The 17,030-nt window shown below is 45.0% G+C and overlaps 1 protein-coding gene across 17 annotated transcripts in view; it reads right to left on the bottom strand.

Annotated features, from left to right (window-relative positions):
• ANKS1B (ankyrin repeat and sterile alpha motif domain containing 1B) overlaps nucleotides 1-17,030 on the bottom strand; it is a 416,932-nt gene that overhangs the window by 31,449 nt on the left and 368,453 nt on the right. For 16 of the 17 annotated variants that reach the window (XM_033866212.2, XM_033866217.2, XM_019918430.3 and 13 more), the window contains 2 exons: nucleotides 8,180-8,191; nucleotides 6,759-6,845 (listed from right to left, as the gene is read on the bottom strand). In XM_033866212.2, coding sequence (XP_033722103.2) covers nucleotides 6,759-6,845; nucleotides 8,180-8,191 — 99 coding nt within the window. The remainder of the gene's footprint in view (nucleotides 1-6,758; nucleotides 6,846-8,179; nucleotides 8,192-17,030) is intronic. The other variant, XM_073788318.1, reaches the window with a different exon arrangement.

Here is a 17,030-nt window from a genome sequence, read left to right as displayed (position 1 = left end):
TGTTAGCAGGTGCTGAGAGCCTCCGCCATCATTTTAATTGGGGGCTGCTATTACTTCGGGAAGCCTGTGGATTTGGTCTCACCTATCCAGGATCCACTATTACTGAAAATAGAGCATTGGCTCCAACTTTCAACTAAATTGGCATTTTGTGTTCTTGAGACTTTCTTTTTGACTAGCATAAGGTTGATCAGCTTCTCGGGAAAGTGTTAACAGTGAAGTGCCCTGTGATTTTCATTGCACTGAATTCCCTGAATCTTGCCAATTCACAAGATGTCACTCCTGACAATTTTCAGTGGTGTGTGACAGCACTGTGGCCCAGGGAAAAATTGTTAAGTAGGCAAAGTGTATCTTTGGAGATCTCTCTTAATTATGAACCGCATGTTTGCATCCTCCCCAAGTTTGTATCTTGAAATTCTAGCCCCCCAGTGTGATGCTGCTTGGAGGTGGGCCTTTAGGATGTGATTAGGTCATGAGGGTGGAGCTCTTGTGAATGCTATTAGTGCCTTTACAAGACAAGGCAAGAGAGCTAGCTGGCTCTCTCTGCCGTGTGAGAACACAGCAGAAAGACGGCCACTTATGAAGCAGGGAATGGGGGCTCTCATCAGACACTGAATCTGCTGGTGACTTCATCTTGGACTTTCCAGCCTCCAAAACTGTGAGAAATAAATATTCATGGTTTAAGCAACCCAGTCTGTGGTAATTTACTATAGTGCTAAGACATTTTTCCTCTTTCTGGGTCCTCCCTCCCAATTTTCTGGAAACCGGCCCCCTCTTCTCTAATCTCCAGGAGCCCAGGGCTGTCTTTTAAACGCCGAGGCCCGCCCTCCTCTGTGTTGCTCCATGTCCCCAAATCAGCCTCCTCTCCCACTGCTGAAACTTTAATTCCTCTGTTCCCATGGTCTAAACTAGAGGAAAGGCAAGCTAATACAGACATTCTACAATCAGTTAAGAATAACTCATGTTATTGGCACTCAGTCATCCTAATTGGCACTTTAAAAATTTGCTTTTAAATGAATTCACAGCAATGGACTGTGTAGGGAGGTATTTTGAACAGAACTTCCTAATATATCCGTGGTGCTAGAATGTGCTGAGGACCTGGGATCTCACTACTGATGTAACTGAGCAGCGGCCTTCTCAGGACATACCCCTCCCTCATGTCCTCTGCTGCACCTCCTCTCAGAAGTACCCAGATAATAGTATCTCATGCATATTCCCTGAGTTTTTCAGAGGCTCAAAACCACCACAAAAAGGAAGAAATTAACTACGGATGATCATGAGCACGTAGCCCCCAGACCTTCCAGTGCCTAAGGATTGATCACCATCAACCAATCAGAAAACTGTGCATGAGCTGATCACATACCCTGGGACGCCCCTCCCTTACCTGGCCTTTAAAAATGTTTTGCTGAAACCCTTTGAGGAGCTTGGAGATTTGGGGGGCATGCGCCACCCGTTCCCCTTGCTTGGCCCTGCAATAAACCTTTCTCTGCTCCCAACTCTGACCTTCGGTTTGCTTAGCCTCACTGTGCATGGGGCACACAAACGTGCATTAGGCAACACTGAGACACTGCCATCAGTCTGCACTGCCCACCTCTGCAGAGCAGTGAGGCTAGTTCTCCATGTGTACGACGATTCCAAGACTAAGGAGACTACAGCTGGAGACAGGATGGAGACTGCACAGTTTCCTCCTTGGAGAAGTCAAGGAAGGATACATTCTTTCCACCCTGTCATTAGTGGCTCCTCCATACATTAAAAACTGACATCATCATGAGGTACAGGTGATGTTCCTCAGTTTACAGTGGACGCCTTTATGCAGCTGAGCCTCCATATCTAAGCACCTTCTAAGGAGACGAGGTCTTTTAAAAGGCTCAAGCCAGGACTGGGGTCACCCTGTCGCTTCTTTGGCTAGAAAATGTGGCAGCTCAGTACCCTTCAGCAGGGAGTGGTTCTTTTTCTTGTCTGTTGCCTCTCATCATGTAGAGAAACAGCTAAAGAGGTATCTGGCTGGTGGGTGTAGAAGAGACTTGTTTGGTTCAGCCAATTAACAGAGACGGTCTCAGAAGGGGGTGTGATAACGAAGTGATGGGCCTAGAAACTGGCCTCTCCCTGCTTCCCTCACTCCTGACTACGACAGGTAGGGACCTTCTCTGAGTCTCCTCCACAGGCCAGGCCTTTTATGAGGGAGACAATGCAGCACCCGTCCAGAGAGCACCCCACATAGAGGCAGCAGCCTGGTCGGGGGCTACCTGGAGGAGACCTGCAGAGAGGGTGGTGCAGATGAGGACAGCACACACTCTTAACTTGACTCTGAGCTTTTTAGAAACATGTGCTATAAAAAACAACTGGCACTTGTTTAGGCAAAAGTTCCAAGTTAATCTGTGCCTAAAAAAATAGCATAAGCCCTGTTTGAAGCTGACATTCAAAACAAATTGGGCTTCCCTGGTGGTGCAGTGGTTTAGAATCCACCTGCCAATACAGGGGACATGGGTCGAGCCCTGGTCCGGGAAGATCCCACATGCTGTGGAGCAACTAAGCCCGTGCACCACAACTACTGAGCCTGCGCTCTAGAGCCCACGAGCCACAACTGCTGAGCCCATGTGCCACAACTGCTGAAGCCCGAGTGCCTAGAGCCCGTGCTCCACAACAAGAGAAGCCACCGCAATGAGAAGCCCGCGCACCGCAATGAAGAGTAGCCCCCGTTCGCTGCAACTAGACAAAGCCCACGCACAACAATGAAGACCCAACGCAGCCAAAAATAAATAAAATAAATAAATTAAAAACAAACTAACAAACCAACCCAGGCACTGCATTGTTCCTAATCTAGCTGGATGAGAAGACTGAGGAGGGGGTCACAGCAGGAAGGCAAAATGCAACCCACCCTCAGCCAGGCACTGGATGTGCGGACGGTGTCGCTTCTTGGAAGACCCTGCTGATCTGAAGATGGGTCTGGAGCTAAGCAGTTGCAGCCCTCTTGGCAGAATGCCATGCTGACGTACCTCTGGGCTACGGATCTACAGAAAGCTGGTGTGATTTACCTGTAACATTTTAGTATAGATCTAATCCAAGTTCCATTTTTAATTCAAGATCATTTTCCGCTTCTTCCTTCTTACCAGGTTTAGTGATTCAATTCATTTCCCAGGTTGCTAGGTAACAGGTTTACAAGTTTACAGCTAGGCACCTAACCCTTCCCCATGAACTCAGCCAAAGCTGGTACTTTATATTAGAGTAAAAGGAAAGAAGTGCTTTGCTGGAGGGTACATCTTTCACACAGTCTAATGGGGGCTAAAAGGAGGGGAAAAGTCATTAACACCTAATTAAGCATCCACTGCATGTCAAACGGACTGGTGGAAGGTCGCATGAAGTGAAAGTGAAAAAGCGTTAGGTTAGGGAGTGGGAAAGTTAAGTTTTAGTCCTTCTCCATGACCAGCTAGCTGTGTGACTGCAGGGCAGTCACTTAGTGAAGGTCTGAGGCCTTCGATTACGTCCAGTGCAGGATGAACACCCCCTCTATCTGACCAGGGTAGGGTTACAGAGATGCGGCGGTTAGGAGAGGACCGGTTAACAATAAAGTACAGGGGACTTCCCTGGTGGCGCGGTGGTTAAGAATCCGCCTGCCAATGCAAGGGACATGGGTTTGAGCCCTGGTCCGGGAAGATCCCACATAATGCGGAGCAACTAAGCCCGTGCGCCACAACTACTGAGCCTGCGCTCTAGAGCTTGCGAGCCACAACTACTGAGCCCGTGTGCCACAACTACTGAAGCCTGTGTGCCTAGAACCCGTGCTCTGCAACAAAAGAAGCCACTGCAATAAGAAGTCCGTGCACCGCGACAAAGAGTAGCCCCCACTCGCCACAGCTAGAGAAAGCCCGTGTGCAGCAACGAAGACCCAACGCAGCCAATAAATAAATAAATATAAATTTAAAAAAATGATGAGCATCTGAAAAAAAAGAAAGCATCAAACATGAACAATAAGCTGTGACTTCTGGTTGTGTCTTACTACAGGCTTAGTGCTCACAAGCACCACAAACTGTGAGGTCTTCACAGATGTCTATGCGTCACAAGTCCTTCACTTCAAATCAAAGTGGTTCCCCCCAGATGCTTCCCAGGGGAGGAATCTCTGGTACAAACCGAAAGCAGGACCTGGAGTTTATCAATCTGCTCCTTTCCTGCTGTGGGTCTTAATTTAGAGGCTGGTCTTTGTACAGGACCAAGTGGCACGCACGATGCCACTGCAGACACTGCTGGATGAGCACAGTTCCTTTCATACCACAACCTGAGGAAGGCTCTTCAACACTGGCTCCTCTGCGCCCCCTGAAACCAGGCCTTCAGCCCTGGCTGGTGGTGTTTCTCAGCCTTCCCCAAACTCCACCAACGCAGCTCTACACCGTTTCTTTCTTCCACCTTCTAATACAAGCTCTCTGCTTTAGGCTTCTCACACACTAACTCCTAGACCACGGCCCCGAGTCACCCACCCTCTCCCTATCCACCATTAGACTGGGGTAGGTCACTACGTCACAGGACACTGGGATGGGGACCCTGTGCAGCCCCAGTGTTGAAGTCGATGTCCCCAAATTCCTAAAACAGCCAGGCACACGTTGTCATATAGTCACAGAGAGGCTGGTTCCACCTGCTACCAACATATGCACTTTGCCTTTGCTCTGGATTCTGAAAACAGGCTGAGGACCACACTGCAAGGGCTTGAAAGAAATGCGGGCCTTCTTTATTTAGTGTCTTTATTCACACAATTATCTTTTGCGTATCTTTCATTGCTTAGATTTCCAGAGTAGTCATTAGTGAGCAGAGATCTATGAATAACTCATCTAAGTACTGGTGACTGAAGCAGAAGCATTCCCTCAAAGTCTGGGAGATCAAGATCTAGGGCCCTTGATGTGTCTGTAAGCAAAATGCCACAGGGCCGATGGCGCTCTCTCCTTCCTCTGATGGTGCAGAGTGGGTTAGAGAGGATGCAGTTAATACAGACGCACCCAGTCATACCACCAGCTTCATAGGATGACAGCCTTAAGACTCTGGAAACTTCTCAGGCCAAATACCACTTGCTCAGAAACTGTCAGAATCCAAGCCTGCTAAGGCTGTTAATCTAAGAGAGTGTCAGACTCATAAGCTAATAACATACTGCCATTCATGTTTTTCAAGTGCAAATGGGGTAGAGACAGTTGCTCCAGGTTAGGTTAAAACAAAAATCCAAATGCCAAAGCCTTTCTTGAAATTTAGATAACAGTGAAAGCAATGCTATCTTCAGTCAGAGTTCCATAAAGTTTAGAAACTTTTAAAGCCAACTGACTATAATCTAGGGCTAAAGGAAGTTTGTGCACCAGCACCTAAAGTTGCTTCCAAGAAATAAAAAAGCAAATCAACTGGGATTTTTCTGATCAGAGTTTCCATAACTGTAATCTGACGGCAGTAACTGTCAATGACATATTGCCGGGTTGGAGCATCATTCCACGGAAGGCATCTGACTCTGAGTGTGCTTTGGGTGTCATCAACTAGCACGACCAGACTGAGTTACCAGCTTTCGGCTTGAGTTTCAGAACTGCTTCTAAACCTGGGAGGTGGCTCTAAGTAGACTTGGGGAGCTTGGCCTTATTGGACTGCTGACATGGCCATCTTCTTCATTACAGAAAACAAACTGGGAAGGCTTTGAACTGGTCGATTCAGATGCTCAGGTTTATTATAGACGGTCAAGGGTCACTGCCCACGGGACGTTTCCCGGGATCTAAATCCAGCTGCCGTGATCCTAAATTTCCATTGTTTAAATTCACCTGTTTCATGACTTTTGTTTCCTTTCTCCAGAGTGGAGTGGGTCCAGCTGGGAGGACTAGGTAGGCAGTCCAGAAAACAAATGGTGTTTACCAACGGGCATCACCTCATTTCCCCTATTTCTACACTTTTTTGGTTGGAAGGACGTAAGACGAAAATGCAGGACATTTGGGGGTTCTGGAGGAGGAGCAGGTCAGGTTTGAATTGATGGAGGGTGAGAGTGGTCATACCCGAGTTTTCTAGTCTAGCACCTGCACTCTGTCACCTTTGCCAAGAAAGGACACTTTCTAAGTAAAATGCAACCCAGATGTCTACACTTGACCTCAGGGCCCACAAGCTGTTCCCACTGTGAGCACAAAGTCACCGCAGAGTCACAGCACGGCCTCAGCTTCTTTTCTGATTGTGTCTCTTAAGAAAACAATACGGTTGGAACCCTCGCTTCCATCTCAATAGTTGAGAATGAAATGCAATTATATGATGTAAACGCCAGAGCATGGGTTCCCTGTGTCAGGTATTCATTATATACATCAAAAGAAAGGACAGGCCTATCTCTGGAGCAATGAAAAGACAAATGTTCTAGCCCTTCACCTGGTAACATACACTTCCTCTGGTGGAGGAATGATGACACTGGTACATTTTCACACTAGACATGATTTTTTTTCTGTTTTAATATTCTCTGGATCCAAAGGGACGTGCCAGATACTGAGTGGCTACAGTCTACTAAGGAAGGTACCAGGGAAAAGTGAAAGCAAAGTATGTGTAGGAATCCTAGATCAAGCCCCCAAATGCGATGTGCCCCCCTGTGTGCGTGTGTGTGTGTGTGTGTGTGTGTGTGTGTGTACAGTTGTTTTAGGGATCATGAAAGTCAGGGGTGAGGAGTGATTAAAATGGGGGAGGTTGGGTATGATGGGAAGCAACGGATTTTAGATCATTGACTCAGGACTGCATCTGGTGTCTAAACCAAAGAGAGGTGCGGTACCCACCTTATTTGTTGCATCAATAAATTTGACTCCTTTATAAGAGACTGAAAGAATAATAGTAGGGACCTTCTTCATTTGCTCTGTAGACTTCTGAAATTAAAATTAGAAAGCTATTAGAGCAGTCTGTGTTCCATGGCAACTGCAGCATATAATTCTTTCTCTTGAAAGATAAAAATGAGCTCAAGCTAAAAACAATACACACACACACACACACACACATCAAACACACACCAAACACACCCTAATTTAAATGTATGTCTCTCCTCCTGGGCTTAGCTATGGTTTGGGTTTATAAAGTATCTGCTTTGCACTTGAGGATCTAAAAAGAGCTTGTTCCGCTGTTCCATGTGGGTGAAGGAATACGCCCTTTCCCTGACCCCAAGGGGAGAAATGAACAGCTCTGTCCCTTATGCAATTTCAAACAACTATTCTTTTGACTAGAGTTAAGCCACGTCAGATTGAACTCTAAGGATGAGTTTAGCATTAACAAAATACATGCCACCTCTCCCCATTTCTTCCTAGTCTCTCTCTTTCTTCAAGGCACAAGGCATGCCTGAATACGTACTTAAAACAGGGATCTAAAATACATCATTGTGGGGACTTCCCTGGTGGTCCAGTGGTTAAGACTTTGCCTTCCAATGCACGGGGTGTGGGTTTGACCCCTGGTCGGGAAACTAAGATCCCACATGCCTCGTGGCCCAAAACCCAAAACATAAAAACAGAAGCAATATTGTAGCAAATTCAATAAAGACTTTAAAAATGGTGCACATCAAAAAGATCTTTAAAAAGAAAACATCGTGGGGCTTCCCTGGTGGCGCAGTGGTTGAGAGTCCGCCTGCTGATGCAGGGGGCACGAGTTTGTGTGTCCGGGAAGATCCCACATGCCGCGGAGCGGCTGGGCCCGTGAGCCATGGCCGCTGAGCCTGCGCGTCCGGAGCCTGTGCTCCACAGTGGGAGAGGCCACAACACTGAGAGGCCCGCGTACCACAAAAAAAACAAAAAACAAAAAACATCGTTGTGAATTTTTCTTGGACCTGGCCAAATCCATAAAAGCTGATAGTTTACAGCAGAACTGCTCATGGCCACATAGGATATGATACCACTCCATGACAACTGAGCCCTCGGGGGCAGAGGCTGTATTTTCAGCCACAGCAAAACCGGACAGTGCAGGCAACCTACTTTATCATTCAGAGCTGCTGTAATCCCTTAGGCTAAGTTCTTACGATAGATGTTCACAATGGCTGAATGTGCTTACAGTTTGCAGCTTCTACAGTTTTATGCATCTGCAAAAAGTTTCTCTGTAATTTAGCAACTGCCTTTTCTGGTTAGTTTCATCATTCATCACAGGTCACTCACAGTCTGTTTACTTCATTTCCTGCTGTGGATACTCCTAATAATCACATTAAACATCAAGAAGAACCTACCTGACAGTTAGCCTGATGGATTTTCCAGACAAGACAGGTGAGAACATAATAGGAGAGAAAATACATAAAAAGGTGAGAGGAAACCATTTCAGTAATTCACAGACAGCACAGACTCATTAAACGGTAAAGAGAATAGGCTCTACAGATATATGTTGATGCAGGGAAACTGTAATTTTAGAGATTACTGCAGGCTTTTCCAGACCCTGTCTCTCCTCTGCTTCTACTGTTTTCTCATCGTTCTGTTTATTGCATTGCACAGTCGTCTGATGACTGACATGCAAGAGCCTTCTGCTTTGAGTGTTCCACAACCAGCTGTCTTATGTATATTAAGGAAACCGAGAAAAATATGAACTTTCTTGATTTCTTCATTTATTATTACCCATTTTCCATTTTTAAACTCTGAAAATGTGACCAGAATGAAAGAAGGTTGGATAGTGTGAATGAAACTCATTGAACTCAATAATGATAATTACATTTCATCTTTCACTTGAGCCATGGAAAAGGTGCTTCTCATTTTCCTGGTTGTTTTTGACACACCTTTTTGATAGCTACTATATCCGCGTCAAAGACAAAGAAAATGGATTACTGAGAGTATTACTATTTAATATTAACTGTTTCATACAGTATAGAAAAAAGCAGCTCCCTCGAAGTGCTTTTTAACTAGTTTTAAAATTACCCAGACTCAACAGTTTTCTTTTGTGATTGCCGAAAAGAGATATTATGAAATTGGAATGTAAGGATACTTTTATCTTTTTTAATGCTTTATCCAACCAACTCTTAACAATGTGCAAGATTAAGTGAAGGCAAGGCTAGAGGAAATAACATGCAGTGTGCTGACTGTAAGGCAAGGCCGTGGGCTGAATCTGTAGAGACGGGGAAGGAACAGGCAGTGGTTTGGTGGACTGTGTGTGTGTGTGTGTGTGTGAAGAATTCTTTGCAAAGAGTAACAATGGGTTTTAACAAATCACCTCGCTCATCTCTTGCTGTGAGTACATTCTCGTGGACAGATCTATCTGTAACATGAAATAATATACACCTAACCCAAGGTTAAAATACCAACACTTCATGTAGTATCAAGAAAAACCCCCTAAAGAAAAGAGAAAAACCCATTTCTCATTCATTGAGCAATTGAGTGGTTATACTAGGTAGGCGGCCCATGTGCTGGAAAAATGCAGAGTCTTCTTTGCGGGATGTCACACAGACCTCAGACTGTGTGCAGACTCCGGTCTGCTGAGAGTGGTTGTCTAGTGCCGTGTTGAGAAGGATTCTGAGCCTGTGTCCGGGCTGTCGTAAAGAGGGTTGGGAACAACGTCTGCCATGGGAGAGGGAGAGGAAGGGGCACATGAAGCACACGTCACCGTTCCTGGCTTGGTCTGATACAGAGAGCAGCTATAACGCAAATGTTGACAAATGGGACAGAGATGTGAACAGAATGCTTCCAGAGTGCTGAGCAGGGAGAGCCTCACTCTGCACGAGGAAGTGGGCAAGTCCTCATCCATTCATTCAACTAACACCGGCTGCCTGCTAGGGGTGACCGACCTGGCTCTTCAAGGTTGGATAGGAATTTTCCATGTGGCAGAAGAGGACACAGAGGCTGTTTTAGCCGCAGAATCAACATAATAAACATCTGGAAATGAGAAATAATATAGTGGGTTTGGGTAACTGGTGGGAGATGAGGCTGGTACAATAGGTTTGGAAGACTGTGACTTACTCCACCAAGCTGGGATCCACTGGAAGCTTTTAAGTAGGGATCAGATCTCTGTTGCAAAAAGATAGTTCTGGTGGTTGGATGGACTGGAATAGCTAGAGGCTGAATGCAGGGAGGCAGGAAGCTGTGGTGTAAATTCAATTGAGAGAACCTAAGCACTGAGTTGAAGTAGATGCTCTGGAGAATGGAAGGGGGGGGGCGGGCACCATTCTGATAAAGAAGAATCAAGAGGACCTGCTGACTGATCCGGACAGAAGATGGGCGAGCGGGAGGACCGCGGACAAAGAGGCTGTCAGCCGAGATAGGAACCCTGGAGGGGGACGTGCCTTTGCATGAAACCCTCTCGAATGTGATAATCCTGTGGGGATGTCCACTAGAAAACTGGAAATAAGCATTTTCAGATCTGGAAATCCAACCACATTGAGGGGGTGGCTGAGGATATGGGAGCAGATAAAGTGGCTCAAAGAGTGAACTAGAGGAGGTCTAAGAATCACCCCTCAGGGGATGGTTAATACTTAAGAAATGGGTAAGAAGAGTCAATGAAGGAATCTGAAACCTGACAGCAGTATCACAAGTCCAGAAGAAGATTCCTTAGAAGGTGGGAGCAGTGCCTGATGCCAGGAGGACTAAAAAGGCCTAAAAATCTGTGCCTGGCACAGCGGCTGGCACACATAGGAGTGGCTGCTACTTCTACTGCGTTTCCTGGGTGAAACCCCTGGTTTGGGCAAGTAGAAAAATTTGTTGCTGATTTTATCAAGAGCAGCTTCAGGACAATGGTGACAGCAGACACAGAAAAGAACACGGTGCAATGAATGCCAAGAGGGGGACCAGAGAGCTAGAAAGACAGGCAGGTCAGGACACAGGCTCTTAGGCTGAAATGAGGGCATCAGCGGGGATTTCTGTCCTGATACTAAGATTTCACATCGTATGTCCAGCCAAGCTAAACAAAGAAGAAAAGATAAAGGATGGTCATTTCTTTCTCTTCCGTGGGTGGCAAGAAGCCCTGCTTTCCTAACTGGAGGCCACACTGGGGTCCCATCGATGCAGGCTGTATTGCGGGTGGCCACAGGTTCCAACCTGCAGCCCAAACTGTACTTCTTCTTCCACTGAGTCAAGATAAAAAGATGATGGATCTGGCCAGCCGCAGAGTTCAAAGGGGCTGTGGGAGGTCTTCAGGGTAATGCACCTCTGTTAAGGCCATTATATTTCTATAAGAGATACGGATCCAACCTCTTTCTGGACTCTACAATCTAGAGGATTTTCTGATGGTGTACTTTACAGAGCTTTAGAGAGGTCTATTCACACACAATTTTAATGAAAGATGAAAGCGCACAGAAAGAAGGTAAATATACTGAGTCTTCACTGGCTAACCAGGGAGGCAAGAAATCCAATAAGTGCTTCATTTTAGGAAGGCTTTTCAGATATCAAAATGTGAGGTCCCAGGCAGCTGAAGTCCCACCCTCCCCAGCTTCTCTTCAGTGTTGTCATCACCTTCTTCTCCTGCCCAGGGACAAAGGCACCTAGTCTGGACACCACTGCTCAGGTTACAAAGCATCTGCTCTCAGGCAGCTTGGTTTCTATGGACCTATCTTCATGCTTTGCTGTGTTTCTGGATGGTGAATACTCCCATATGTGTATGTTAAACATTGAAGCTTTATTTATTTGTATAAACAGAATTCTCTTCTTCAGGCCCATTTCCTCAGTAAAATGCTCAGGGCAAACTTTCTTTTGTGGTTCCCTTTTGTTTCTAGTTGCTTTTTACTATGCCCCACTCTGTGGAATTTCTGAGGTTTCCGGAGTCCTCAAAGCCCCTCCCTTCAGTGCCAGCTTCACAGGAGAGACTAATTTGTAATGAGGACCTCTGCATACCTAATCAGCTACATACTCAGGGGTAATGCCCCAAATTAACTTAACCTTTGCAGCATCTTGTTCTCCCACTGAAAGCTGAAAGAATAGAGTGATATTCCATTGCATTTTCTTCACAATTTCCTGAATTAAGATGACCATCCTTTTATTATTCTAAGAGAAACAGTATTTAGTTATATAGAGATGTTACATTTCTGAAACCTAAAATAAAATGCAACTTTTGAATCTTCAATTTGAAGCCAGTCCTTTATTTAGCACTTGGATTTATATTGTTTTTAAGCATCATACAGAACAGGGATAATTTTCTATCTGGAGGTGGACTGAATATTGTTCTGAAATATTGTACTTAATAGGAAAAGTAACTGAACACTTTCAAAGCATTTTTTTTTCAAGAGGGATTTTTGGATTCACCAAGGAAGGAATCAACCTTGGTGAATCCAAAAATTCACCATCTTTTTTCTTTTCCTTTTAAATGACAAATTATGAACTGCTTGGAATATTTGTATCAAGTAAGAATTTGCCATTGAGCTTTTGTTCTAGCCTTACAGCACACCCTGAAAATATCAATAGTTTCTCATTTTCTAATGCAGAATCAACAGTATGAGAATATCCTTGTGAGATTGCAGGGACCTTTGCATCTCAGAGCAGGACTTTCACAAGTGTGCATGAGAGCAAAGAGGTTTATAACTGGGACTGGAAACACTTCAGCTGTGAGCTGTAATGTTGGATTTGAGTCCAGAGTGACATTTATGCTCTTAACAGGAATCAACTGTGCCCAGTAATCAGCACAGAGAGGAAAAAGAGTGAGGCAGTCCGTGGGGAGGAGGTCACTGACTCTTCATTCTTACAATACCCCGATAACTGCTGGAGTATTTTAAGCACAGACTGGCACAGATTTCCCAATGGTCTACTGCCATCCAACTTAGAGCATATTTTAACCTACACATGGCTACCCTGAGAACGCTTTCTAGTTAGATATTCAGTGCTGAGTTATAGCTATTAATTTTTTTTTTTTTTTTTTGCGGTACGCAGGCCTCTCACTGTTGTGGCCTCTCCCGTTGTGGAGCACAGGTTCCGGACGTGCAGGCTCAGTGGACATGGCTCACGGGCCCAGCCGCTCCACGGCATGTGGGATCCTCCCGGACCGGGGCATGAACCTGCGTCCCCTACATCGGCAGCCGGACTCTCAACCACTGCGCCACCAGGGAAGCCCCATAATTATTAATTTTGCCATATAATATTTTCCTTAGTTTCAACACTTAATTATTATATTCAGTTTCAGCAAGTAAATTAAAATAGGATCAAACAATTATGTTTGGTAGCCTCAAGTGACTTTCAAATGATTAAAAAAATACACCAAACAAGCAATATTGTGGTGATTTTGTATGCAGCAAAACCAGCTACGCTGCGGGGATTATTAAGAGAGAAAAAACAGACCGCAAATCAGCCATTTAACATGAACTCTTACCCTTTGGAGCTCAGTTTCAAAGTCACTTTCTGGCCTCCCAGCCGACGGGACGGCTTTCCTTTTGCTCCCCCGCCTGCTCTGTGAGCCTCTGCCGTCCCTTGGCGTCTCGCTGCTCTGGGGTGGGGCTGTCTGCTCCCCTCAGGCACCTGAGGATAGCCCACACCTTTCTCGATTTGTCTCTCTTATAATGACTAGCACATGGTCTCAGGTGAACCCTATGAAGTTGTCATTTTTTTTAAGGGTCAAAAATGGCTCAATATCAGCAATTTCATAGGGTTTGATCTAAAAGCTGCTGAAATCCATGATTGTTAAAGGAATGAGCAAACGAATTCATGTACAGCAACGAGGAAGAAGCCAGTTTTATAAAGAAGGACCACTGCCCCAGCCTCTCGACACACGGAGAACTCAGGAGACTTTTCAGAGGGCCGAGGTACTCAGAGCCAGGCATGGAGGCCTTTGAAGACCTTGGAGGAGAACCACGGATGTGACCAGAGATGCAGCAAGAGACTCCTATGGCGTGGCAAACGCGTCACAGATCTTGTGGAGTTCAGCTTCGAGGAGGGAAGGGTTAGGACTTCGTTTTGGCAACAGAAAATTGGCTCAAACTGCAAGCAGTGAGATGAGAAGGAAAGACTTCTTGAGAGGACAGAATGATTATTAGGGACAGCTGGGAAGTTTCTCCATCTGGTCTTTAGTAAGAGTTTCCCTCATCTATCCCTAATGACTTAGGGGTAAGTCTCATTTAGCTGGAAAATGAGGGTAAATGACCTCTCAAGGGTTTTTCTGGTCACAAGGACTCTGACCCAAAGGCTGGGCGAATACAGAGCCTAAGTAAGGCCACGTGACAAGAAGAGACAGTGGGCAAGCAGCAGCCATTCAAACTCCTCCTCCGGCATAAGACTCGGCTATTGTACTGTGGAGTAACTCACATACCCTGGCCAGGTCTGCACAGCACAAAGCAATGCCCTCTATCTCTATTCCTCTGGCCCTGGCTGGTATCCAGGCACTGTGGCAGACTGTTCTACCAGGATAGCCTATCTACACAGCAGCCTTACTGGAATGCCCAGTGGACCAAGGCGGTGGTTCTCAAACTTTCGAGAGCATTCAAGTAACATGGAGTGCTTGGTAAATAACAGACTGTTGGGTGCCACCCCTAGAGTTTCTGATTCAGTAAGCGCTACAGGCCGAATGTTTGCATCCCCCCGAAGTTCATTTGTTGAACCCTAACGCCCAATGCGATGGTATTAGGAGGTGGGGCCTTTGCGGGGTGCTTAGGTCATGAGAGTGGAGCCTTCATGAGTGGGATTATGTGTTTATAAAAGAGGCCTGAAAGAGCTCACTTGCCCCCTCTGCCAGGAGGGCATGGTGAAAAGACGGCCATCTATGACCCAGGAAAAGTGCCCTCGCCAGATACCAAGTCTGCCAGTGCCTTGATCTTGGACTTCCCAGCCTCCAGAACTATGAGAAATAAATTTCTCCCAGTATACGGTATTTTTGTTCCAGCAGCCCAAACAGACCGAGACAGTAAGTCTGTGGTAGGGCCTAAGATTTTGCATTTCTAGCAAGTTCCCAGATGCTGCTGATGCTGCCAGTCTGGGGACCACACTTTGAGAACTTCTGCTCTAAAGATGCAGTTGATGAATTTGATTGAAAGTCACTGTCAGAACTGTTCTCTGCTGCTATACATATAGACTCAGTGTACTGCATCTTAACATTAACTCAGAGAGACATTAATTTATCAAAACACACTATGCTCCACTTGACAAGTGATTTCCAAAAATCCTTAGTTAGCAGTTAGCTGCAGCTCTTGGTCTTCAGAGCAATTAACTAGTATTTAATTCACCCTTGGTTCCTCGGGGACTGTGAAAGTATAAAACATTCTGCACATAAAATAAAGAGTTTGGGTCCTGAAGACAGATTCTAGAGTTATGTCTAGAATAGATGTTGACCAGATAGAGCTGATAAGCCCAGAGGTCATGCTGGAGATGTATGTTTTCTCGTAAAAGTTCCCCAGTTCATCCTCAACTAGGAACACATCCAAGATATTAAGTTATGCCCCTGAGAGGTGTGACAAGCAAACATCAATGTGTCTTCTTGGATTGCTTCTGGGAGTATAAGTTGGAACAATGTTTTTGCAAGGCAGTTTGGCAATACTTACCCAGAGTTTCAGGATGTGTATACTCTTTGACCCAGTCATTCTACATTTAGTGGCTTATTCTAAAGACATAATCAGACCAGCTGCAAAAGACTGAGGTATAGGGATGTTACCCAAAGTATTGGTTATAATTGGAAAAAATTGAAAATGACCTAATGACCAAAAAGGGGAACTGGTTAAATAAGTTTGGTTCAGTTATGGATTGGAATATTGTTCAACCAGCGCAAATAATATTGGGGATGAACAGTTATTGGAATAAAAATGTTTCAAAATATATTGTATTTAAAAATAGATTATAAACAGGCTCAGAGTATTTCCATTTTTTGTCGAAAAGTGATGCCTGTAAACGCATAACTGATCAGTCTGGAGGATTATGTACAAACGAGGTGTTAACAGAGGGGTGTTTACCACTTCTGGGTGGTAAAATTAGGGTTGTTTTTATTTCTCTTTTCTATATCCCTATTTGAAAGTTGAATAATAGTGAATGTGTATCGCTTTTGTAAGAAGCAACTGTAAAGTTTAAAAAATTTAAGATTTTTTAAGTTAGCAAAGTCAACTGTAAACATGTGCAAAAACACACGGACTTTTTCAGTCTATCACATTTAAGTACAGCTTCAGAGCGTGTGTGTGTGTGTGTGTGTGTGTGTGTGTGTGTGTGTGTGTGTGTGTGTGTGTGTGGTGTCATCCTGAATTTATGAAGGGACCCAATGATAAGCTCCTTCCTCCAGGGCCTCCTCTACTCACTACAGTAAGAGCACAGGAGGGTATGTTTGGATTTCTGTCTTAGCTCCACCCTTTTCAAACTATGTGGCTAGGTATTTTAACCTCCCTTTGTCTTAGTTACTTCATCTGTAAAATGGGTATGTTAATATAGCATCTCCTTTGTGGAGCTGTTGTGAGATGACATAATTCCGTGCCTAGCATGTAGTGAACATCAATAGATTTGGGCTATTACTGTTATTCTGAGGATTAATGCTTTCGCTTAGCTTTTCAAAGCACAGCACCCCACTGGCAAAGGAGGGCAGAAGTAAAATCAAAATCTGTCAGCGTAACTGAATAACCTCTGCGGAACATACTCGGACTGCAGTGAAACGGTGGCTGCAACAGGGAATGTTCAGCAGAACAATGTATCTGAACCAAAAACAACTGACTCACTATGTTTAGAAAGAGGGCTTCAGACAAGTGGAAATTAAAGACAGAAGAGGCGCATGACATCTTTCAGTGATGTGGAGCAGTGAGGGTGTTACATGGGAGAAAAGCCAGTAACGAGAGTAATAAAAACAAAAATAAAAACTAAGAGAACTGGGGTATGAAGATGATATGGGATACGGTGATTGGGACCGTTTGGTGTTCCACTGGGTAGACTCCTAGGAAAATACAATACTCACGAAGCAAAAAGTACACACGAGCAAAGCACAGTGACAGGGGTTAGAAGGGCAGCTGTTTCGTTGTGTGTATTGCTATCTTAATACACACACACAGACACACACACCACATTCAAGGGCTTAGACCTCTGTTTACCTGCCTCGTGCAGTACTTTTGAGAGAGTGAAAGATAAAACTTGATTCCTTCCTGAAACTTGGGCAACAGAAACTTTTAAAAAACAGTTGTTTTTAGGTTTTTTTCCCAGCCTGGTTCCTAAGAAGTAGTCCCT

This window comes from Tursiops truncatus, chromosome 11 (assembly GCF_011762595.2).
Source record: "Tursiops truncatus isolate mTurTru1 chromosome 11, mTurTru1.mat.Y, whole genome shotgun sequence".
NCBI lineage: Eukaryota > Metazoa > Chordata > Mammalia > Artiodactyla > Delphinidae > Tursiops > Tursiops truncatus.
The sequence above is the reverse complement of the archived record's forward strand: the minus strand, read 5'-3'. Positions and strand labels throughout refer to the sequence as shown.